General features: G+C 42.1%; 1 protein-coding gene and 1 long non-coding RNA gene across 3 annotated transcripts; one reads left to right on the top strand and one right to left on the bottom strand.

Annotated features, from left to right (window-relative positions):
• Window positions 1-491: 491 nt before the first annotated feature.
• On the bottom strand, window positions 492-25,623 carry tmem94 (transmembrane protein 94). Of its 2 annotated transcripts, XM_044013156.1 has the most exons (32): window positions 25,491-25,623; window positions 23,027-23,288; window positions 19,845-19,964; window positions 18,112-18,239; window positions 17,888-18,024; window positions 16,849-17,054; window positions 15,579-15,730; window positions 15,135-15,237; window positions 14,957-15,043; window positions 14,747-14,863; window positions 13,554-13,610; window positions 11,451-11,555; window positions 10,880-11,053; window positions 10,535-10,780; window positions 9,630-9,936; window positions 8,920-9,093; window positions 8,736-8,838; window positions 7,581-7,789; window positions 7,320-7,501; window positions 6,537-6,657; window positions 6,161-6,276; window positions 5,976-6,075; window positions 5,790-5,898; window positions 4,884-5,073; window positions 4,725-4,802; window positions 4,534-4,619; window positions 4,356-4,437; window positions 3,521-3,672; window positions 3,022-3,116; window positions 1,980-2,073; window positions 1,593-1,763; window positions 492-1,094 (listed from the first exon to the last, which is right to left on the bottom strand). In XM_044013156.1, exons 2-32 carry the CDS (start codon window positions 23,048-23,050, stop codon window positions 1,022-1,024), a joined length of 4,098 nt encoding a protein of 1,365 aa, XP_043869091.1. In that variant the 5' UTR covers window positions 23,051-23,288; window positions 25,491-25,623; the 3' UTR covers window positions 492-1,021. The 2 variants fall into 2 exon arrangements, with proteins under 2 accessions (XP_043869091.1, XP_043869092.1); XM_044013157.1 differs by lacking the exon at window positions 13,554-13,610.
• On the top strand, window positions 23,284-24,647 carry LOC122758825. The gene is made up of 2 exons (XR_006358197.1): window positions 23,284-24,076; window positions 24,277-24,647. It is a non-coding gene; the product is annotated as an uncharacterized LOC122758825 (long non-coding RNA).
• Window positions 25,624-26,428: the final 805 nt, after the last annotated feature.

Genomic DNA, 26,428 nt, shown 5'->3' on the forward strand with positions numbered 1-26,428 from the left:
TTTATTAAATTATTGTAAAATTTTGGAAGCGGAGCAGTGTTTAGCATTGTTGTCTCACAACAAGTAGGTCACCGGTTCGGATTCCGGTCAACACTTTAACTTTGTTTGCATGTTTGCTCACCGTGTGAGTGGGTTCTCTCCTGGTTCTTCCAGGTACTCTCCTCCAAAAAATATGCAGTTTGGTGATTAGATTATTTGGACCGTCGGTGTGAGTGGGAGTGTGAACATAATGTGACCCCGCCTATTGTCCTGTGGCAGCTAGGATTGACTCCAGCTCCTGCCGCAAGCCTCACATGGAGGATACAGCGGTAGAAAATTTGTCAAATTGTCGAGACACAGTAAACACAATCTCATTTGAAGGCAGCAGCATCATCAGCACCTGCACATGTGATTCCAAAGAGGAGTAACAGCTGCAATTTCTTTGCCAACTTTTGCTAATGAAGAAATTTAAAAAGAAAAATCATTTATTTCTCAAATGATTGTTTTTGTGATACATTTTGCACATTTTAGTTTATTGATCACTTCATGATTGTGTAAGGATACAAAAAAAAAGGCCCACAGATCCACAGGTACAGATTTACCTCGATCATGATTGTTTTCTCTTAAAATAAGACAAAGAGTAAGAACATGTCAGAGTGCATGAAGGCTGGATTCAAACGATATGACACAATTCAATATGTTAAAAAATAAAATTCTGCTCATAACTGTGAGTTTGTGTGAAACCCGGAACATTCGTACAGGTGGGCGTGTTCATTCAGAGATTTAAAACCGAGGTGACGTCGACGAAGCGCCGACTTCGTCCAGGAGAAAACAATCCTCTCTCCTTTAAAAACAAACTGAAAGCAGACAATAAATAGTCGAACTCTGAGCTTTGAAATGTTCTCTCAGAGTTTGTTTGGTTAAAAATCAGCGGCCCCCCTGGTGGTCGCAGTGGTCGTTGGCCCACAACAGTGTTTGAAACCTGACCTTCCCCCGGGGTGTAAAACCTCTGGTTCCCTGTATTACCCTGACATCAGTGTTCTCAGAACGGAGAATTCATACCAAGCTTCGTCTCAAACTGAAGCTTCTGTCTCTTCTGGTAGCGAACTCGGACCCTGAGGGACAGAGAGGACAGAGCAGAGGATAAATAATCCGTGAGAGATTAAAGATCCTCAATATCTCGTTAATCCAGGTCCCTCAGGACATTTACATGACATGAGACAAAGTCAGTCAATCTCATAACTGGACAGGTTTCACACACCAGCAGCACCCTCGCTGTACTTTCATCTGTTTGAAGGTTACCGTGGCAACAAGCATGATAGTAGATTCCACACTGGAATGTCTTGAAAGAACACACCAGCATGTCCTTTATTGTGTCCTACATCATTTCCTTTACTTTTCCTATAATGTCTCCTTCATTGTGTCCTACATCAAGTTTGTGTATGTGAGTATGCGAGTATGTGAGTATGCAAGTATGTGAGTATGTGAGTATGCGAGTGTGTATGTGTGTATGTGAGTGTGTGTATGCGAGTATGTGAGTATGTGTATTTTTGTCTCTTTTCTGTTTTAACTCTCGCTGCCGTGTCTTCAGCTCGGTCACGTTGGCATCGTACCGTATCTCGTGCAGCTTCACCACCTCGTTCACCAGCACCACGAGCAGCGGGCTCAGGGAGACCAGCACCCAGGCGAGCAGCGGGATGTCCCCCAGCTTAAAGTTCAGAGAGCTGCTCCGGTCTCGCCACAGCTGGTAATCCACCGAGGCCTGGATAATCTGGCTGAGCAGACTGCAGACACACAGGTGTGAGAACAGTCACTGTAACCACTGTTTTTAATTATGAACAAAATGAGATTTATTTATTCTTTTGTTTTCATATTTTCCTCATCCTTTTTTTTGTGGGAGTCAGTCACAGAAGGACTTGGGCTCTGTGTGATACTGACACGGTTAAGTAACTAGATCCCAGTCGTGAAATTAAACTGCGACGGTTGTGGTGTTGACTTACACCACAGGGACAGTGAGACACCACCAGGTGTTGCTGAACGGACTCCTCCTCCACAGAGGCTGAGAGCGGTGGACGTAGCTGAGGGAGATCACGGCTGCATGAACAACAAACACACACACATCAGGTTTTCTTTCAGCCATTTCTTTACCGCTTTGTAAATACAAGCGTCATAACAAAGAAAACATTCTAAACTGCAGCACGTGAGAGTGAGAGGAAGAAGCGTAGGGTTCACCGAAAGGGAGCTGCTCAAGAGATGCATTCAAAGACCCCGGTAAAAAAAAAAAAACACACAAATCTTTTAAACCCTTTTAACACCGAGCATTACCGCTGACGAAAACGAAGGTTTGCACAAGCGCACTTTGCATCACCGCAAATCCTGACGGTTTCTGAGGGCTGAAGACGTGAGGTTATTACGGTAATTTCACTCGCAGTCCTTCAGGAGAGAGTGGAAGGAACACCTGTACATAGTTTCCATGCTTTTCTTAATTTTAAACTGTTCATACACTACTTTAACAAGCAGTAAATTGTAAAATACTGAAAGTTATTGTGGAACAATGGGCAAAAGCACTTAAAATAGTTAAAGGGTTCATTTATCTTTTTGTATTTTGTATTTCCTTGCTTGTTTTATGACATTTTAATGTATGTAAAGCATCGTCAAGCTCCCTTTATAAAATCGCGATAAAATGAACTGAGGACATCTATGGGTTTACACGAGTTTAATCCAAAACATGTTAAATGAAATTTAAGACCAAACGTGAAAATATAACCCTTTTCATCTAAAATAACAGTAATTTGCTTAGATCATTATGTACCAATGTGTCAGATTTGAAAGGAAAACACAAAAACATTATTATCAGTGTTCTAAGAACAATATCAAACAAAAAAATCAAGATTAATAAACGCTCACAAGATCACCTTCAATATCCCATCTTCTTCTTCTTCTACTTCAACGGTGAGTCGCTCACTCATGTTTATAGGTACATGATATAAGTGTGTAACTAAGGATCTAAATAATTGCCCCAGGTGCATTACAGTGCAGTACCTGTGTGTAAGACGAGGAATCCAGCCATGACCTTCTGAGTGAGCAGGAGCCCGTTTGACAGCTCGCTGAACCAACGAGGAGCCTCGTCCGAAGAGCTGCAGCAGGACAGAAAAAACCAGACGACCACTTTACGAATTCATCCATTTCGGGGGAAAGGGGAAACGCAACTTTACAGTGCACCATGTACAGGCCTGGCGTATGTACGACAGTGTTTTTTCTTTGCCGGTTTAAGAAAAGTTCCCGTAAAAACGTCGTCCTTACGGGAACTTTTCTGGAAACGACAAAGAAAAAAGTTCATGTTTCGTTACAGTACTGCAGGTCTGGAATAACGTCCACCAGGGGGCAGTATAAGGATCAGATATACTCGGTCTGTCAGGTTCCTCTGATGTTTGCTCGATGTCCGTGGATTTAAAGTTTGCCCATAAGAAAAACGGTGATCATGGGACGATCGGATCAGTTTAAAGTGAAAAGAGTGAGCGGCGCAGCCAGTTCCTCGTACCCGACGGTGAAAATGTGTTGGCCGCCGATCGTAGCGTTGCCTTGGCTGCTTCGGAGGCAAACCTCCTGCAGAGTGAACCCGAACGCCACCAGGTAGGCGCACACCGTAAGCCCGAACTTTAGCAGGAAACAGCCCAGGAAGAAGTTCTGGGTCTGAAACAATGAAATGTGCAGACAGAGAGAGAGAGAGAGACAGAGAGGAGAAGTCAGTCAGTTTTTGTTGATTTCCGATATATTAGGAGTAAAAATAACACTTTTTACACTTGTCGTAGCAGATTTAAAGTTTTATAAATGTATAAATGTAAATATAAATGTAAACATTCGGTAAATAATGGTGGAAATGTGATAGATATTATGTTTGCTACGATTTTCCAAAGTCTTTGAAAGTTGGAAATGAACACAAAAAGGTGTTTCTTTATGTTCTTATTAATATTTATTATTTAATATTTATTTTGTCATGCTCCAAAACCACTCTCTTCTGACCGAGTACGTCAGTAGTCAGTATGAAAACTTACATTTGAGAACTTGCTGACACTGAGTACTTACTAATACATCGTGTTGGTTCTTTAGATGTTTTATTAATTGACTTTTCTCGTCGTTGCTTATATTTCCAAACCGCTGACATCGCGACACTCGCAGCTGCGTCACATGGTGTCGGGTGCCGCAGAAATGGAGTAGTTTTACGAATACAAATACGAGTACGCCGCACCAGACACATGATACTGGTATCATTGTCGGTACATCCTCCATTTATTATGTATTATTAGAATTATTATTATATTATATCAAAAGTAAAATGGAGTACAAGTGTGTGTGTGTAACTGGGATTTTAAAACCTTTCTTGGAATGGCATCGAGGTTCTTCCCTGTGGCCACGCCCATGACCGAAAAGTCTGGAGGTTTCCCCAGAAGAGAGACACTGTCAACACAAACACACACCGTTATTCAGACTTTACAGTGTTTTCATTCCAGTGTGTGTGTGTGTTTGTGTGTGTGTGTGTGTGTGTGTGTTTACCTCAGCAGTGGGCAGCTGAAGCACGACAGCCAAAGGATGTCAGTGGTGTTCATCGGAGGAGGAAGCTGAGCCAGACAGGCTAAGAACTACAAGAAAAACATTGTTTTTGTATTTTATAAAGCAGATGACAGAAGAAAACAGTAGTAACAATAATCCACTTTGGTGTCTTGTGCAGTTTTTTGGTCTCTGACCTGGATGATGACCAGACTGAGCTGGCACTGCAGCAGGAAGAGGAAACATTTGCGGATGCCATATGTCGTGTGTCGAGCCTGAAACGCAAAAGAAGTGGTTAAAACCCCCGTTACGTTGCGTCTTCAAACTTGGCCGAGTGTACGAAGTGTGCGACTCACCTGCTCTATGAGCTTGATGATGCTCACACTCTCTCCTTGGTGAAAGGTGACGGAGGAGCCCAGGCTGTTGAGCTGACCCGACAGCCTCAGTGGAGTCAGACCTTCAGCGTCGCTGCTAAACGCGCCTCCAGTGGCGTAGCCGAAAGTCTCCCATGAGCACTGAGACGGATACAGGGGATCCAGAGCGATGCTATGGACAACACCGTCAATATTAGCTGTCTATGGGAAAATACATTCGCATTTACCTCACTGTTTGTTTGCTGTCAGGACAGAATTAGCCGCAACTTTGACGCCCCCTAGTGCCTGCACCGTGTCACATTAAGAGAAGCCGTTGGTAACTTTTAATCCTCATTTTGTCCAGAGTGACCTCACCAAATTTGAAGTTGATGGCTATAAAGCTCTAGGAGAAGGAGTTTGTTCAAATAGTGCATCTGCGAAATCACCAAAATTGGACGAAATTGGCGGTTTAATCAAAAATGGCTGCCTTCCAATTTGATTAAGGTGATAGGTGATAGGTCCAAGAGAGCAGTTGCTGGGGCTGTTTATGTTCAATGTTTTAGGGGCGCTGTGGAGCCATTTTACCAAAAAGAATCAGACTGAAAATTGTGCTACTGTTTACGAGTGTGTCAAGTTTTGTGATCAGACTACCAGCCACAACTTTGACGCCCCCTAATGCCTGCATCGTGTGACATTAAGGGCAGCTTTTGGTAACTTTTAATCCTCATCTTGTCCAGAGTGACCTCACCAAATTTGAAGTTGATAGCACTATCGCTATTCAAACACAACAAGTGCAAAATCACCAAAATTGACCCAAAATTGAAAAATGGCAGTTTGATCCAAAATAACATCACTGTACACGTTTCACAAACGTGTATCACATGTGATCCTGACAGTATGTGATTGTACCTGATGTCGCTCTGAAGGAAGAGGCAGCTGTTGCGGAAATTGGCGGCGCTTCCCAGACAACAGGTCACCTCCCGGTTCTCCTGCATGATCTTCATCATCTCACACATGGCTATGAAGAAAGAACTAGAGCATGAATTCAAAATAAAAAACGAAATATTGAGGTGGACACACAGAGAGCAGACTCACTGTCAGGGGTGCAGTCGGTGAAGAGCGGCACCAGTAGAGGCACATTATCAATGTTCTTCAGGTGAGGACGGACCTGGTGGATTCCACGAGGTAGTTTGGCCTGAGGGAGGACAGGAGGACAAAAACGGGATCTAAGTTTGAAGTGAAATACACAGATACTTTCCTTAAAAAAAAAGCATGGCTACCCTGTTGCAGTCCTCCAGGAAACTGGGGACGTCGCTGTCTGTGGGCTGAAAACTGGCCAGGTCAGAATGAGCTTCTTCTTCTGGCAGCAGAGGACCTTCAGCTTCATCACGAGAATCTGAGGAGAGATTATTACTTTAATGTTTCTGTGTTGGCAAAATTATACTCAATGTCCTACTTTACTAAATGTCCTCGTTTAGTCTAAATGTCCTTAGCGTTTCACTAAATGTCCTCTCTTTCACAAAATATCCTCTCTTTCATAAAATGTCCATACTTTTATAAAATGCCCTCTCTCTTACTGCTGTGTCCTCACAAAGACACACATACATATATATAGGAGGACAGACAGACACATTTAAAGGCTCATGGTGGCGCTACCTTCGTGCAGTGACCCGTGAGTGGGACTAGATGGCGCTCCGTCGCAGTGTCCGTCTCCGTTTGGCGTCAGAGAGATGTGACAGTTCCAGCCCGTCTCTAAACCCATCTTCTCTGCAAAGACCTGCAGAGACACAATCAGAGATTCACCCGTAATGCCTCTGGTGGGCAGTGACGATACTGCAGGTGGAGACCAGGAGCTGTCATAAAAATAATCTTTTATTTGATTTTTAGTTTTGTAATAAAAAACTTCCAATAACCATAAAATATATCAATTTAATTTAAAAAATGTTTTTTTAATTAAAGCTGTTGTACTTGTAGCTTTACACTATGAACAGACAACCACCAGGGGGCAGAATATCAGCTGTCACTGCATAGACACTGAGATTCTAAACTGATTTCAAACTTTTTTTTAACAGTTTTTTTTTTTTACAATTTAAACAAACAAAAAATAACACGATTTTTTTGTCAACACTGTGAAATGTTAAAACGTTATTTTTCATTTTAATTTTTATCTGATTTTCTGCCTCCTGGTGATTGATTCAGTCATAGTTTAAAAAGCCCAGGCTGTGTGTTAAATCCTCAAATAACATACTACAGCTTTAATTTATATATATATTTTTTAGTTTAAAGGATTAAACCACAATTATACATTAAATGGAGGGGGAAAAAATGGAAAATATTCACATTTTAGAAGTTTTAATTACAAAAAAACCCACTAAAAATAGTTATAATTATCATAATCATCACTTAATCGACGAAACCTGGGTTTTCCTGCGCGCTCACCTTGCTGCGGAGCTCGTCCTCCATGGAGAAGTAGACGAAGCGGATGCACGCCGTGACAAGGGCGTCGATGAGGCGGACCGTGTCGAGCCGTGCCTGGAACTGAGATGACACCATGCCCATGAAGATCTGACCGCTCAGGGCCTGGACGCAGTCCTCGCGCTCCACGCCCTCACCGATACCCTCTGGAACAAAAAAGTCAGTTTGTAACCTTTTTTTGTAAAAAATAAAGCGGTAACGCGACTTTGACTGTGCGCGTCGTACCGTCGGAGCTCCAGCTGTTCCTGTAGGAGTTATGTTTGATGGGTGTGGTCGAGGGGAGCTCCACCCCCGAGAAGAGGCAGGGCCCCGGGGCCAACTCTACGCACTTCCCGTTCAGCTGCGTGGACAGAGACACCTGCATGGGTTTGTAGGCGAACGCCGAGCAGTAACCGGAGAGGCAGGCACGCTGGTAGAAGTCCAGAACTTTCTTTCTGCAAAAAAAAAACACAAATGAAAAGTTTTCATTACAGCCTATGAAGTCCTCGAGTGTATGTCCTTATATTATAATATTTTACTTTGTAAATATCGTGATTATTGATTAATTTAAAGCATTGCGTTTGGCCCACGGTTTTGTACGATCTTGTGTGTAAATCGAATATATCGATCGGAGCCACGTCACAATCTCGTGTCTCATTTCAGAGTCTGGATCCTGTGAAGTGTGCACTGGTCGTCCGGATGTTGTCTCCTTCTCATGCAGCCGACGTTTGCCCGTTTTTGAAGAATAAATATATCATGATTAAATATAATCATGATTTAATTAGATATCATTTCAAAGCTAAAAATCTAATCATTTCAGCTAATTGTTCATATTATTGAATTCTTATTATTATTTTGTGGATTAAAGAGACGCGTGAAGAGGCCTCTTCTTATTACATGAAATATTGACATAAATAATATTCACTGGAGGCTCCATGACTATTATTACTTCTACAACATCAGATAGGTGTAAATATACCAGATTTATGGGATGTTTTGGCTGATTAGACGTTGAGGGAGCAGAAGAACTGTGATTCAGGACTTTGAACTGCAGAGGGCAGCGTTTAGCTGTTTAGCTCTAAGTGTGCAGCCTGATGGAATTTAATAGGAGAAGAAGGGAAACCTGTGAGTTGTGTGCGTTAAACCGTCTCATTTCACTACAGTGTGGGAGGTCCGTCTCCTCCTGAGGGTGCACCCGACGGAGGAGACGAGGAGTCACCTCCTCCCTGGGTTGCACCTTCAGGAGGAGACCCGCTGACCTGAAGCTGCAGATTTGGAGTGACACCGGTGTGGAAACGTTTTGCGTTCCCCGTGAGTTTTTGTCAACAAACGTTTGCAGTGTTGTTCGCAGATTCAATGCTGTGACGGAGACGTGACAAGAGGAAAAGGAGGAGACGGTACCTGTCTGAACCCGACAGAGGATAAATATCAGTGCCGTCCCAGAAGTCCGTGCAGGCCTCCAGGATGAGATCGGCCGAGCCGTGCGACAGCATCTGGATGTTATCTGCGGCACAGAGGTGAAGACGAGAGGTGTGAATATCAAACACACACATGCAGAGGACAGGTAGTGTGTATGTGGACTCACTGGAGGACGAGTCACGCACGAACAGCGAGATGAGGTGGGACATGGGCGGCTGGCGTTTGGTGAAGTAGTGAAGGTGGCGGGAGGCGAACTCTTTGGGTTTCTCTCCGGACGGCAGCTGGTACAGAGCCAGGTGGTTCTCCTGTTTGAACAACTCCCTCGCACCGGGCGTGAAGCCTGACTCAGACACAAAAATTGTTATTAACATCTTGTTGTAAAGGCCTTTAGCAACTTATCGGACGTTGTTTGGTCCATAAAACGTCAGAAAACTTTGCAAACAAACCAAAATGACTCAGTTTAATCAGTTTAATGATTTCCATGTTGTTTAAGGAGCAAATAAACCAACAAAATAGAAGCTGGGAAAATCTGTGTATATGATACGTCACCGGGATGTAAACAAACATCTGTCGAGTTATGTGTCTAGTAACTGATGAGGTGTTTTGCCTATAAAAAGACTTTTGGGTTTTTTCCAAATTCTAAAATGACTTCCAAAATCCTCAAATCCGCTGTTTTCTGTTTTTTTTCCCCTGTCCTGTAGGAAAGGAGGACATTGGGACAGGGACAGTAGACTAGAGGATGTGGGAATTTGTGACAGGTAACAGCAGGAAAACCAGGTGTCTAAAAGAGCCTAACTCACTAAACGGTGTCAAAATGGCTGCATTGACCTCCACAAAGTTGTGGCTACAGGGGACGCTTGTTTCCCTCTTCCTCACCTATGAGCCTGGAGAGTTCGCAGAGGCCCCAGGGAACGTAGACGGGCAGCACGGAGCCGTGGCTCTCCTGCAGCGCCAGGTTGGAGAGGTGGTCGGCGAAGCGGCACAGCTGCTGCGTGATGCCCACGTTGCACAGGTTGAGCATGATGTTGAGGCCGAGCGGCTTGAGCGAGGGCAGGTGGCACTGCCACGAGAGGTCGTCGAACTGGATGCTCGCCGGGTTCTGCTGGTCCTGCGACAGGCTCAGCATCTCCAGGTGGTAGTCACACACAAAGTCGTCGGCCTCGGCCTCCGGGCAGCCGAAGTCCTGCAGACGCAAGAATAAATCAGTGCAGGTTCATCTGGGTTCTGATCCAGAGCATGAACTGTGAAAGCTTAATCTCATCGAGGTTTCCGTGGCAACCATTTGATCAGTGAGTCAAGGCAGGTCACATACAGTGGAATCACTGGATGATTCAAAATGCAACAAAGGAGGAGAAGGAGAATGAAAATGAGGAGGAGGAGAAGAAGAAGAAAGAGGAGGAAAAGAGGAAGGAGGAAAAGGAGAAAAAAGACATGGTGAAAAAGGAGAATAAAAATAAGAAGAAAAGGGAGGAGGAAAAGGAGGGCATGTTGTGACGACTGACAAACACAGTAGGTGAATTATCTTCTCCCTCCTCTAAAGTTCTTATTTTATCTTCATTTATTTTGAACAGTGGAGAAAATATGATTTGAATCATTTCACACGACAGAAAAGACGAAACCACCTCTGCAGCTCAGTTACGACACTCCTGCACTTAAACACTCAGCGAATATGATTTTTGACATAAACTGGACCCGAAAAACCACAGTAGATAAAAACCAGAACTGTTTTCCACCTTCAGTCGTGGATGAAACCTGCAGAACTATCGTTGTTGTTGTTTTACCTGCGTCTGGTCGTCGTCTCCTCCCTCCGTGTCGTGGCTGAAGCTGACGTTGGATCCAGAGTGGTGTTTGGTGCGAGTGTGCGGTGGTGGCGGCTGCTGCAGCGGCGGTTGCTGACAGGAGTGACGGTGCCGCAGCGTGTCCGATGAACACACGGTGTCGTGTGAGGTCTCGCTGGGCTCGGGCCCCTCCCCCTGTGGGACGGACGACTCTGCTGGCAGACAGAGGAGAGCCTGGATCTCCCCTGTCTGCACGAAACAAACACACAAGGTCAAGATGAAACAATGAGTTTGTTTCCTTAATCGTGCAAAACACCTTTAAAGTCACACACACACACACACACACACCTCGTCCCTGTCGTCCTCCATGTCCACCCGACAGTAGGAGTTGACGGACAGGTCGTCCCTGAGGTCGTCCTGGCTGTTGTGAGGCGGTTCCACTCGTCCGCTGAAGAACAGGACGGTCTCTGGACTGGGATTAGGCCATGAGAGGATTCCCTGTTTGTCCACACAACACAGCACCTACACACACACACAGTTAAAAACATGACCTCTGAGGTTCTGTTTTCATCAGTGTGGGTTGATTTTGTAAGTTTGTCCTCCCCTTAGCAACTTCCTGTCTACAGTTTTTGACGAATCAATCGGAATTTTTGGTGATTTTGTAAGAAGAAGAAATCTGAGAATGTAACAAAATATTCAAAAGAATTCACATAATCCCATCTCCAAACTACTGAAAAACAATCATATATTTGTCAAAATTCATCAGAATTGGATGAAATTTGCAGAATTAGACACGTTTGACACCGCTGGACGCCTCTGGGTCTCGTCTGTGAGGACACTCTACAGGTTCACGCCCCCTTGTACGCCGTCACGCTTTCAAGTAATGTCACACATGTTCAGCAAAAACAATAAAACTCACAGTGACAGATCCCAGTGTGTGTAAGAGGCTGGACGTGTAGCAGAGCGTCTGAGATTCTCCCTTCAGGACGCCGACCATGTGTCTCCACACACAGCGCAGCATCTCCTGAGTAAACATGAGCACACACACAGAACACACACACACACACACACACACACACGCGTTAGCAACAGGGCGTACAAATAAATGAAGAAAAGCAACAACTATTCAATCATAAAGAAAGAAAAGCATTGATCAGCTTTGTGATTCAGAACAAAATAAAGGAGAAAAACAGGGGGGACAAAGCGCATCTCTGTGACATGAAGCGTGGCTCAAGCTGTGGCAGCAGTTTTGCGAGTAATCCAACGCACATCCACGCACTCTCTCATTGTTTGTTTTTCTACGGTATCCATGACGACTGCAGGGAACAAACGAGGTGCAAACAAAGTTAAATTTTTAGAAACACTGTAGTCCCAATTTCATCGCTTTTATATCTGTAGCTCGGGTTTAAAATGAATTTAATAACATATTTAGAAGTTCTAACTCTGCCACACCAAACCCCATAGAGAAAATCAGTGATTTTAACATCATAACACACAGGAGCTGTTGATTCACTGTTGCCTCCATCACTAAGCCGCTCCTGTGTCCCTGCCTGCTAAAATCACTGCTTTTCTCTATGGGGTTTGGTGTCGGGGAGTGAACGGTTTACAAACTTGGCCAAGTGGAACGGGAACGTGACTTGTGACCGGAGGGTCGCCGGTTCAAATCCCCGCCCGGCCAAAAAGAGCTGGGGTACTCCTGAGCAAGTTACCCAACCCCCAATGCTCAGTGTGGCAGCCCACTGCTCCCAATTCAAGGATGATCAAATGCAGAGGAATACTTTCCCTAAGGGGATTAATAAAATAAAAATTCTTCCTGTTTTTTTTTTTTTTACTAATAATTACTGCGTCTACGATATCTCAAGAACACGTTCACATCTTTATCTCACCGTTTTTCCAACTTTTCCAACAGGAAACTGAAGTTTTATAAACCACTCACTCTCCCTGCACCAAACCCCATAGAGAAAATCAGCAATTTTAACATCACAGCACACAGGAGTTGTTGATCCACTGCTTCCTCCATCAGTAAAATGTGTTATTTTGTCACTTCGGCATTTGAAGTGTTTTGTCCAGATTGAGCTCAGTGACAGAAAGTGACCACACGAGGCAGCAGTAGACCAGCAGCTCCCTGTGTCCCTGTGAACTAAAAACGTTGATTTTCTCAATGGAGTTTGGTGTGGGAGAGCGAGTGGTTTAGAAACTTCCATTTTCTGACAGAAAAGTCTGTCTAACAGTGAGATATAGCCGTGAATATTTTCTTAAGATAAAGCGTTGACTTAATTCACTGTAAATTTGTAATAATATTCAATGACATTATTCGCCTTCTCTGGTCATCAACATCTGAACATAGTGAAGGGATTTTTTTCTCTGTTCTTGGATATCATGTCTGTCTTTAACAGACACCAGGGTGGATGTGACTGGCTCACAGGCCGACGGTCCAGCAGCGCCAAAGCCCCAAAAAAACACCCAGAATATTTGCCTGTTTATCAGGGAATAAAGAAACAAACGGGGGAGGGGGACAGGGAGCTCACGTCCAGTCATGCAGTCAGGCAGAGGTGGGAGGTCAGAGAGCAGATTGGTGTCAAAGTGTCTCTCAGGATCATCTCTGGAGCAAAAATCCACAGCCAGAGATGAAACACTGACGATTCTATTGTTTTTCCTCTGAACATGTCGCAGTGACCATTCAGGGATTGTTCAGAAAGATTGAGAGGTTATGGACACAGATCACAGAGACAATGTGTCAAACAAAAACGAAGAAAATAAAAAGCAAAGCAAAAAATAAATAAATAAATAAATAAAAGAGAGATGATCTGATTTAGGAGACATCCATGAAGGACTGAGGGTGGGTGGAGGTTTGGACGTGGACAGGTAGTAACAGCCGTGGACTGAGCCGGAGTGGCATCGAGCGAGCGAGCGGAGACAGGTGGAGGATTCAGGTCGGAGCCAAGCAGGTGGAGGAGGTGCAGGGGGGAGGGGGGAAGAGCGAGGGGGAGGAGGTTTGAGGTGAGACAGCGAGAGGTTATACCTGCGAGGAAACCACTTCGGTGTAGCTGCTTAGAGTGTCCTCAGAGAACTTAGCAAGCTGGGGCGAGAGAAGAGGCTCTGTTAAAACACAGAGGGAGGCCTCTGTGTGTGTGTGTGTGTGTGTGAGAAATGCTGCACAATCAAACATGTCGTCGTATATCGTAAGGAAGTTAAACGTGACATAAAAGCGTAAATTTGATGAGCGTAGTGTAGCGAAATATACCGTGATGTGACAAAGTGTCATGTCTCACAACACTGTGTAATGCTGTGTAGCACAGGATAACGCAGTGTGACGTACAGTAGTGTTGTAACATAATATATACATTTGTGTTCAACGCAGCGTGGCGTAACATGTCTTTACGAAATGTAACCTAAGGTAACAAATGTAAATGTTGTGCGTTAAGTTGTGTAGCATACATAATTTAGTGTAGTCGAACAGCACTAAGTTGTTTATTGTAAGACAACGTAACAAAAAAACACAAACGTTGTGTGAAGTTGTGAAGCATAAGGCAATTTTATATCACGTGATTTAAGGTAACAAATGAAGAAAACTAAACATTTTAAATTGTGTAGCGAAGCAAAGCGTAGTAAGTATAACAAAGGGGTAAGTTGAGTGCTTTAGGATAACGTAACATTAACATAAACAAACGTCATCGTGTAGCATAGTATGACAAAAACAGTATGATGTAAACATAGATTTGTCGTGTAGCAGTTTTGTAGTGTAGCAAGACGTAGCATAGTATAACGTAGCATAGTATGACGTAGTGTAGTGTAACGTAGCGTAGTATAATGTAGCATAGTATAACGTAGCATAATATGACGTTGCATAGTATAACGTAGCATAATATAACATAGCAACAAGTTGTGTGTAACAAATGTAAAGTTGTAGCTTAACTTAGCACAACGTAATGCAACATATCGTAGCATAACCTGAGCTAATGACACGTAGCGACTTCAGCTTTCTTGTACAAAAACAACAAACACTCTTACTACAGTGTAATGATTGTTATTTTCAAATTTAAATATAATCAATAGAAGTTATTTATGAATTTATTGCGTTTAATATTTAATAAATTAAAATGTAATTCAGTTTAAAGTTCATGTGTGTGTCGACTTACACAGGACAACACAACTATTCCATCTGTTTCTTCTGTAAAGGATTAATAAATTCATAATAATGTGTTCATCGCTCACCAGACCAGCTGGCGACACTCGGCTGAACTCGGCAAGAACTCGGGCTTCACCGAAGGCGTTAACCAGCACCCACATGACGGGGAAGAGCAGCGGCAGGATGGGCAGAACCCCCATCAACTGCAAACAGGAAGTCACACACATTTCAAAATAAAACTTACAGGGATTAAAATACATTTCTATGTAAATGTGAACTTGGTGAACTTGGTTTACCTGAAGTTGTAAGAAGTTGTAGCAGGTGGGCGTGAGGCTGGGTGCGTCGCAGAAATATCGCGTGGTGTTCACGATGAGGAAAGCCACCTACAGGCGACAGAGAGTAAATGCACCATTGACAATTTATACACGTGAAAAACAAAAAAAAAGAGAAGAAAATTCGTAATGATGTGCTCACCAGAACCACAGGACAGACGATCTTGGCGATGACCGACTGCACCGTGAACCTCTCATTATCGAGAGCCGTGATTGGACGAGACAGCGCCAAATCCAAACTGTTCCTGTTCAAAGATAAATAAATGTATAAAAGATAAATACAGCATTTTATTTGCATGAATCTGGTTTATTTGCATTATTCAGGTTAAAATACTGTATCTATGTTCTGACAGGGAATCCCAACATGTGGGTCGGGGTTCACGGTGCGGGTCACAGGAAAAGATTTTGGGTCCCCAAACAAATAAGCAGGTTCTTTCTTTATATTTACTTATTTTGTTTGTAAATAAAATACATAAAATGACCTAATTTAGCTAAATATTGTTCTAAAGCTTGACTTAACAAAGTATTGTATTTCTTAATTTGTTTCATCTCAACAAAGTGGACCCAAAAGGTCCGAGTTCCTCACCTGACCGAGTCCAGTACTGGGGTCCGGACCACTCTGAAGAGGCGGTGCTGCTGGGGGCTCTGAGGTCCTCTCTTCTCATTAGTCCGTGGGGAAGGGGGAGGGGAGAAGGGCGGGAACAAATCTCCTGGCTCCAACACGATGTGCTCATCATCCTGAGGAGGGAAAGGTTTTTTTTAGGTTTATGCTACGTTTCATTTACATCAGAACTCCAAAGTATCCGAGTTCCCTGCGTTCCAGTTAAGAAGTCGGAAATGTAAACGTACCCCGGGCTAGCCACTGTTAGCACTGAACATAGTATGCGTACAGGTTTCTGAGTTGGAAATCTGACTTTAAATTCCAAGTTATGCCTACAAATGGACCTCACCTTAAGGCAGGGGTGTCAAACATACGGCCCGGGGGCCAGAACCAGCCCGCCAGAGGGTCCAATTGGCCCACAGGATGAATGTGTTAAAATTTCCCACTAATCTAAACGTAATGTCAAATGCTCCAGATACCCGTGACTAAATGTTTGTGCCTTTATAGATCCAGTGTGCTGTGTAATTAGTACATTTAGACATGATATTGTTGAAATTTCATGTTTTGTAAAATTATCCTTCAGTAAATGTAAAACAAAGGAGAAAAAACAAAGGGGTTCTTGTTGTTCATAGGTTATTATGCTATTACTTTACTATTTTTACTGGTCCGGCCCCCTTGAGATCAAATTGTGCTCTATGTGGCCCGTGAACAAAAATGAGTTTGACACCCCTGCCTTAAGGGCTTTGTCCAGGGACACATCGGCATGTAGTCTAGCAGAGCTGGGAATCAAACCCTCAAGCTTCCAGTTAAAAGATGACTAGCTTTACCACTCAGCCACTGTCAGCACTTAGTTTCATGGCAATTTTTCCAAGTCAGCAATCTGAGGTCTTGGGGCATTACTATGCAGGGAATGCTGACTTAGCATCCCCAACTAATAATGAACATAGGAACAGTATAGATGGAAATGCTGACTCAGCATTCCCAAATAATAACTAAGAAACAGGACATCAATATCTGAAAATGCTGACTCAGCATTCCCAGCTAATAACCAAGAAACAGGACAACAATAGTTGGAAATGCTGACTCAGTATTCACAACTAATAATGAAGAAAACAAGACAACAATATTTGTAAATACCTCGAAAATTCCGAGTTCCAACTATAAATGGAACACAACATTAGTTTTAAAAGAAAGAAAATAAGTATTTAAAACTGTAGAGAACATATTTCTCACATGTATCTCATCATAAACTCACCTTGATTCCTCTGAGCGATGCAAACGCCTCTTGTCCAGGTCTCAGAGCGATGACATCTCCTTCCACCAGCAGACTCACAGGCAGATTCACCAGCTGAGAGTCGCGATACGTCCAGTGAAGAGACCACGATGGAGACGTTGGCGTGTACAGGTCGGGATAGAGCGACGCAGGCCACCGCAGGTCACCGACACAGCCGGACAGATAATCTGGACCACAGGGACAGAGAGGGATCATGTGCTGAGTCAGCAGTCATAACTATACTGTCCGTTTCCATTATTAGTAATTGGGAATGCCGAGTCATTATTTCTAACTATCCTGTTCATTTAAGGTCCGTTTTCATTATTATTAGTTGGAAATGATGAGTCAGACTAACAAGGGAACTGAGTACAACCTGCCAGGGGTGGAGTTGAACTTGCGACCATGATGTATTTTGCAGACAGGGTAACGGTCTTAACCACTGAGCTACCCCCACCAGCATTTACTGTTACACTGTGTGTTTTCATGGTTATAATTTTAAGATACTTTTGTTATCATTTCAAAGTTATTTTCTTAAAATGACCATATTTTTTCCATGGTATTTTGATTTAGTGTTGAATTCATACTATATGCTATATACTCTATATACCGTAAATACATATACACGTATATATATATATATATATATATATATATATATATATATATATATATATGTGTATATGTATACATATATGTATATATATGATATATATATATATATATACATATATACACATATATATGTGTATGTATATATATATATATATAGATAGATATATATATATATATATATATATATATATATATATAGATGTACAACATCTATATGTATACAAACGTAACCAAAGTCTTTTTCCTCGAGTGTGAGGACATTTACAGACAGAACAAAAACACATGTGACTGAGTTCACAAGAGTAAAACTGATACACTCACTCACACACAGCAGCCATGTTGTGGCGTTAAACCTCAGCCTGTGTTTAAACCTCAGCTGTGGTAAAAACAGAGAAGCTGACTGACTCACCGCTGAGCTTGGTGATGATGCTGTTGAGACGTCGCACCATCTCGCTGCTCTTCAGCCTCTCCTGACGTCCGACCAGCAGCAGGTTGAGGACAAAGAGCAGCAGCAGAGCGGCCGCGTTCACCAGCTCGATGCCAGAACTGTGGACACATGTGACACAAGTCCAGCAGAGTGTGAGAAGGTCCTCTGAGGTTCTTCAGGCTGCTGGTGGTGGCAATGATGCTTACCTGCCCTTTGGCTGGCTGCCATGGCAACACAAGAGTCCCAGCACCACCAGGAGAGTGAGGGCAGCTCCCGGCCAGTGGAGACACGAGTGACGGTTGCCATGGTAAAGGAAGCTGTTCACCCACCGCTCCTATGAACACATGATGAGACAGAAGACACAGATAATATGTTGCGTGTCATTGAAGGACAAGACACATGTAATGATGTTTGAGCTCCATGTCATTATGTCCACCATTTAATTACAGTCCGTGGTTTTTCATGTCCTTCTTATTCTTCTTTGTTGAGCTGGTTGTTTTCGTTTCTTTTCGAGGTTTTGCTGCCTGCAGATTTTAAACCTCAGACTGGGATCAGATTTCTGGAAAGGCTGTAAATCAGATCAACGTCTGCGTCACGTCAAGGAGAAAATGGCCTCTCGTGACCATCATGATCGTTTCAATCCCAAGTTCCAAAGTGTCGTAGACTAGCAGAGCTGGGAATCACACCCTCGAGCTTCCAGTGAAAAGATGACTAGCTCTACCACTCAGCCACTGTCAGCACCAAGTTTCTCAGAGTGGGTCAGTCATCATCATCATCTAACTGCTTTATCCTCCACCAGAGGGTCGCGGGGGGTGCTGTGCCAATCTCAGCTACATCGGGCGATAGGCGGGGTACACCCTGGACAGTTCGCCAGTCCATCGCAGGGCCACACACAACTAGAGACAAACAACCATTCACTCTCACACTCATATGGTCAATTTAGAGTGTCCAATTCACCTAATCCCCACATTGCATGTTTTTGGACTGTGGGAGGAAGCCGGAGAACCCGGAGAGAACCCACGCACACACGGGGAGAACATGCAAACTCCATGCAGAAAGGCCCTTGTTCCAACCGGGGCTCGAACCCGGTTGGAACAAGGGCTCCATGCAGAAAGGCCCTTCTCAGAGTGGGTTTTGGATTAAAATCTCATATATCGGACAATTTTTCCAAGTTGGAAATCCGAGGTCTTGGAGCATTATTATGTAGAACTCATAATGAAGAAAACAGGACAACAATAGTTGAAAATTCCGAGTTCCGACGACAAATGGAACACAACATTAGTTTTAAAAGAAAGTGAGTATGAGTGAGTAAATCACTGAATTATATGGGCGCTCTGTTTCTCTGCTTTCTGGTTTCCATCCATCCCTCTTCAATCGCTTTATCCTCCACACGAGTGTGGCGTAGCGGGGTCACATCATACACAGATCGCAAGTCCATCGTCTTTCAATTTCCTAAATATCATTTCCACGCATTTCCACCGGCTCTACTCGCCTCGCCACGGCACGGTTTAAGTAGCGTTTCCACTAGCCTAGTACCTGGTACCAGGTACTATTTTTAGTAGCTGCTCCAGCGAGGTACTATGCGATGATTGGTCAGACTGCCGGCCGCTGACTGGCCTGAGTCCCGTCACAGGAAGAGACCTCCCACACAGAAATCAAGCTGAACAGCGCCAAAGGATAGTCGTCTGGCGGAGCCAACGCCCCGCACAAGACACTCCAGACTCTTGTCATGTGTGGTTCCATGCTGGTGGAAGGACACATGAACCTGCCGAGCTTCAACAAGCTCTTGAAGACCCAACTCTTCCAGGAGCATCTTCTGTCCTATAGCACTGACCTTTTACCCGCTCCCTCTGCACCATCTCCTTCTAGTGGAGTTCTTTTCAAGGCTTCTTCTGTGGAGCCCGGCAGATGATCGTGGTGTGTGTGTGTGTGTGTGTACCTGTGCAGAGGTACGCCTGTGTGCTGCCCTCTGGTGTTGCTCCAGCAGAACGCTCAGTTGGTCTCGCAGCTTCACCAGAGCCTGAGCCGTCGTCAGGCCCAGAGTCACGACACTGTTCTCCTGCAACGACAACAACGACAACGAGGCATCTTATCGTTCTGTAAATCAAAATACATCCAGAAAGTTCATGTTATTTCTCATTTATTCATTCATTCATACATTTCCCACATAGTGATTATGACGATAACGTAAAACTGAATCATTTGTGAGTTTCTTTGGTCAGATTTGGAAAGAGAGCAATAAATCAGACCAAGATTCACCATTTTTAATATTCAAAATGATTAGAAATGACTAATTATTGTCCTGAGAAACTTGATAAACGCTAATAAGTCACTAAAACTTTCCAACTTTGTTTTTAACAACCTGTTTCATATATTTAATATGTAGTAGTACATTTTAATTGAAAATATTGAATCTGGACGATTCATAATCAATTATTAAAGTAATCTTCACCTATATTGATTTTTTTCTTCTAATTATTTAAACAAGCTCTCTGATTTTTCAGCTTATTAAATTGTGAATATTTGAGTTTTTTTTTATTAAATTCCGCACATTTCAATGGCTGCTTATGGTTTGATTTAAAATATATTTACCTGACAGTAGAGCTGAAACGATAAATCGATTATTAATCGATAACTAAATTAATCGACAACACTTTTGATAATCCATTAATCGGTTTGAAGCTTTTTTCATGATTAAAACAAAATTTCTAATTGTTTAAGCTTCTTAAACGTGAATATTTTATTAATTTATTTGCTCTGGATAACAAATGAATCATTAAGGTTTGTGGACAAGCATCATCATTTCTATGTTTGACGAACACCGATCAACATTTTTTAAGGTTTTATGATATTTTATGGACCAAACAATTCATCAATTAATCGAGGAAATAATCAACAGATTAATCGATTATGAAAATAATTGTCAGTAGCAACTCTACCTCGACATTGGTCTATAATAAACATAGAATAACACTCGTTACAAACTGTTGTAAAAGGAGGAAATGAATGACTTCCTCACACACACAAACACAGCAGATACGGAAGCCTTTTCTCATTCATGTTAATGGGAAAGTAACCTTTTCCCACACTCCCTGTTTCTGTGTGGAAAAAAAAAGAAAAAACACCCACTCATCCCACACAGCCGCACTAAAAATAATCCCTTCATTTCCCCCAAGCAACAAAAAAACCCTGCAGCACAGACGTAACCACACAGAGAAACAAAGAGGAGAGAGGATTAACTGCTGAAGCAGAGCTGCAACTATCCATCCATCCATCTATCATTTCATTCATTCATTAATTCATTATTAATCAACTACTTAATTAATCCTTAGCTATTTCATATAATTAAATGGACTCAGCTTTCAGCTTCTTAAAAGTCAATATTTTGACAAAGAAATCATTAAACACGAATAATCTTTAGTTTGGGAAAGAATTATCAATGATTTTTAACATTTGTTTTACGTTTTTTGGACCAAAATAATCCACAGATTTACTGAAAATAATCATTAGTTTTTAGCCCTGATCGTCACAAAACCTAATTTATTGACTTAACTTTACTTTTGCACGTTATTTAAAACATATAGACATAAATCTGAAGTAAACGGTTAGTAAAAATTCTGTAAAATAATCTCTCACGACCCATCTGTGGGTCCCGAACCAGACGTTGTGTTAATAGCTTCATACGTTCATAAATGGTTTAAAATCGGAATAACATCAGTATTGTTAGATGCTCAAGTTTTTCATAGCGGTATCGGACACAAAAAAGTGGTATTGGGACAGCTGAGTCATGGTGTGGGCTATTTATTTCTTCTTTTATGGGAGAATTATGTCTTTGAAATGACTCAGCACAAATGTATTTTTGACAGCTTCATAAATGACTAATATCGGTATCGGTGATATCGTATCGGGACATCTCTAATTTTTTAGCTGAGTCATGTTGTGGGCTGTTTATTTCTTTTTAATGGGAGAAGAATATTTGTGACACAGTTGGAGAATTATGTCTTTGAAAAGAAAACTAAAAAAAATGACTGTATCGGCATCAGTATCAGTCAAAGTGATATCATACAAAAAAGCCACGAAATCTCCTGTTCTTCAAGTTTGCACGACCTCAATGTTTCTTTAAGAAGGGTGGGGCCTCGTCATTGTTCTGATTATATAACACACACACACACACACACACACAGAACGTAGAGAAGGGGAAGGAACACTGCAATAAAAAGTCAACATTTGACTTGAGTTGTGAAACGCCGTCTCTCACAGGTCTATGTTTAACAGAAGAGGTTTGACCTTTGACCTTTCGGAGCGCTGGGAAACAAGGCTGTGAATTTAGTTTCCCGACACTATAACACCTTTTGTTAAATTTTTACAGTGAAATATTGTATTGTGTATTATTAACTTCTGTTCTATTGATTTTTTTTAAGAAAATTGTATCATGACATAGCTCTACGTACTATATCATATCATCATATCGTGACTGATTCCTTTCTTTAAAAAAATTATAAACTAAAAAGAAATTCAGTTTTTGGCAACATTTATCAAGTTTATGACGACATAAAATGCCTAATTTGTATGAATTTTATTGATTAATTACTAAAAAAACAGGGTCAAATATTGGCCAGAATTATCGGCGTAACTGATAAATTGGTCAACTTCTATGTCTTAAAATCATCAATGACCAGATAAAAACCCAAATTGGTGACTTTTGGTAATTTTTAAAGGTAAAATTTATGTAAAAAAAGCAGCAGCTCATTGTGTAAACACAGCCGATAATTGATGCTGATTTATTTTTCTAATTGTAACAAAATACAAACAGAAAATATATAAAAGTGTGTATTTTATTTCTGCCCTGCAGTAAAATTCATATATTTAAACAAAATCAATTTAAAAAAATGTAAATGTTCCATAAACCGTTGTTTATGGACAAATATTTCTCATTTCTCTGACTAAGACGAGGACAGAAATGTCCAATATTTCAAAAACTGACTCAAAACAAAGGACAGGAATAACTCAACAGAGACTAAATCTAACAAATGAAGTCCCCTCCTCATCAGAATCCGCTCAGTAAACAACTCGTCCACCTCAGGGACGCTCAGGTGACCGAGCAACTAAACAAACCCTCACCTGCTTCTTATCCTGCGGCTCCATGGCAACCACAGCCTCTCCACATGCTCCGCCTCCTCCAGCAGACGACAACGACACCCCCAGATGGACACTCGCAGACGCTTCACTGTTAGGACGGCGTGGAGAGAGAGGGAGGGAGGTGGAGAAGGCGGGAGGAGGAGGGTGAAGCCGTGATCTCCTCCACCTGCTGACGCCTGCTCTGCCAGTGTGACAGCAGAGAGGGGAGAAGCAGGGAATTCTGGGAAATATGAGGAGCGATCACCTGGGGACGAATAATAGACAACATCGTTAGATATATATGTTATATACGCTAAATATTTTTAACTCACGGTTTTATCAAGACAAATGTAAGAATCTAAATCTAATTCACTACATTTTATCCAGCATTTTGGTCAGAAAGTGACTTTTTTAAAGATTTTAAATGGAAATGGACAGAGTCTTCCACCGGAAAGCTACCTCAATTTATTTTTTAAATAAAATTACGGACAACTTATTTTACTAATGTTACAAAAATCATGACTAATGCAACTAAATTAAATTTCAAAACAGAGAGATTTTTCTAATCCTGCAGGAATAAGTGGTCAAGAAGAAGACAGGTTAAACTGTGGTTAACAACTTTGAAGTATGATTGTGAACGTTCGGACTGCGATTGCGAACTTTGGACTATGATTGAGAACTTCGGACTGCGAACATCAGACTGCGTTTGCGAACTTTGGACTGTGATCAAAAACGTTGGACTGTGATTAAAAACTTCGGACTGTGAGTGAGAACTTCAGACTGCGAAAATCTGACTGCGATTGTGAACTTTGGACTGGAATTGAGAACTTCGGAAAATGATTAAGAACTTCGGACAATGGTTTGGAACATGTAGCTGCGATTGAGAACTTCGGATTATGATTGAGAAAAAACTTCGGACTGCCATTGAGAAAGAACTTCAGACTGTGGGGGCAGCATTGGATCTCTTGGTGTACAGCCTGCCATTATTATTATTATTCTTATTCTTATTATTATTAGAAGAAGAATCGAGCAGGAAACTCAATAAATCTCTAGGTCTGTATGCTGACTATCTCAACAGTATTTTCAGGTTACTTCCGTGAAAATGAACTTACAAGAGTTTACAAGTTTCTTTCTGTTTTGTACAGACACGTTTGATCAGAACAATGGCTGTGTAAACAGATTCTGCTGTGTAATCTGTTTAACTGTGTGACTGAAAAACAACAGCTCACACACACACTCTCTGACCTCCACAGTCAGCAGTCTCCACTGGCAATGAGATGACAGCGATCATCAGCCAAACAAACGAGAGAAAGCTCCGGAGGGAAAAGTGTGAGACGGATGGAAGAGGAGCCGGGAGCCTAAAGTTTCGATGAGTCATCGTGAAACTGTGCCAGACTGTTCCAGACAATAATCCTGGTCCAATTCATCCATTAAATCACAATCTACGTTAATAATTCATCGCTTTGAGTGTTTTTGCGTGATTTCAGCTAGGAACTCGGAATTTCCGACTCGGAAACTCAGAGCAAACCTTGCCAACCCCCGACGATGGCTGCCGCCCTACAAACTTCCAGTTTCACTCCCAGTTCCAACTTCCGATGTAAATTAAACGCAACATAAAGTTCTGCTTTCTGTGTCTCCATTACAGTAAACAGAGTATCTTTGGTTTGTGATTTTCTGACATTTTCTCAATCAAAAATTAATCAGAAAATAGAATACTTGTATTGTCATAATCTGATTGTTGCTTAATCTGACTATGGCCTTATTTGCATTAAGGTTATCAGAAAGTGCTATTCAAAGGACAGTGTTTAACGCAGTATTTTCATAATCTGGTTACTGCCAGAATATTAATCTCATGATATTTACATGACTTGCTAAACTTAATACTCAGTTCATATTACAGAGCATAATCTGATTATGAGCCCAATCTACTTTAAATCCACTATCATGCAAACCCTTATAGACATTATAATCTGATTATACATTATAGTACACAAAATCACAATATTCCGCATGTTCTGTTGCGATCGTGAGTTTGACCTCAATTGGGTTACTGTAATCAGATTGAGCGATTTACAGGATAGCGTCTTATTATTTAGACGATAATCGGGTTAATAAAAAAAATTATGTGTTCATTGTCACTCGAGTAATCGAAAGTCTCGAAATTAAGGTATTACACATGTTTACGGTTGAGTGTGAAGTAAAGACAGCGTCATCACGACACTGTCGTTTCGGTCTTTCTTAACGAACAAACATGCATTTGAGGTTAATTTAAGGATAAGTGTGAATGGAAGCGCGTAAATGGAGAGTTTAAATGGTCCAGACACACAGACCGACAGAGACAGACAGAGAGACAGAGCGGCTGCTAACGTCCCCTGTCCTTCACGTCAAAGACAGATGCTAAGGCGGGACACGCTTCGAGCTCACAACACCGACACAATCGACTCGCAGTAAAAGTCCATAAACTCACCTTCTCTTCACCTCGTGTTGTTGTTTCTATACTCAGCGGGAAAAAGGTGGTTTTTAGTTCCCCAGAAACAACAAATGCAGCCACTTTCGAGCCCTCACTGTACAGCGGCAGCCATGATGGGAGCGTTCTGGTCGGGAGGGGAGGGAATAGTGGCCTGTGATTGGACCGCGCCGGAGCTCCCTGTCTTCTCATTGGCTGAGAGGCCGCGTGGGCGGGCGCGTTGCGGCGTTGTGCGGCGACTGTATTTTGAAATAGGAAACCTCGGAAGTTCGCCTCGGAGTGTCTCCGAAGTCTTAAAGGCGTAAATACGCGATATTGCGTGTTGAAAAACAACCGGCAATCGTCAGCTATGACGCAATAAAACGTGTGGCGGTGTATAAAATTGCATTTCTTCTCTGTTCTTTGTTTGCCCCAGTCCTTTAATGCGAACAGCACCTGTGGCTAATGAACTAAATTAGCTAGTTAGTTCAAAATAAATACAATTTACAGTTAAGTTATTCATATGGAATCCTTACAGGGACAAAATGTTGACCAGGAAGCAACAATGTCAATTTATGGAGCATTCCATTTACATCAGAAGTCGGAACCTGGGAGTGACATCGCCATGCATTGACCGCCTTCTTTGAAACAGTCTCTGAAATCTTGAAGGCGTAAATACGCAATATTACTTGAATGTGTGGTGGTGTATAAAATGGTCTTTGTTTTTGTTTAAATCCTTAAATGCGAATAGCACTTGTGGCTAATGAGCTAGTGAGTTTAAACAAATTACTGACTAATCTGTTTACAGTTAACCACGAAGTGACAAACAAAAACACAGAACAACAACAATTTATAGTGTGTTCCATTTGCGCCGGAAGTCAGAAACTGGGAGTGATGTCGCCTTTTTTAGGGTAGATTTAATAACACGCTACACAGGTTTTTTTTCGCCTACGAACAGC

This window comes from Solea senegalensis, linkage group LG18 (genome assembly GCF_019176455.1).
Source record: "Solea senegalensis isolate Sse05_10M linkage group LG18, IFAPA_SoseM_1, whole genome shotgun sequence".
Taxonomy (NCBI): domain Eukaryota; kingdom Metazoa; phylum Chordata; class Actinopteri; order Pleuronectiformes; family Soleidae; genus Solea; species Solea senegalensis.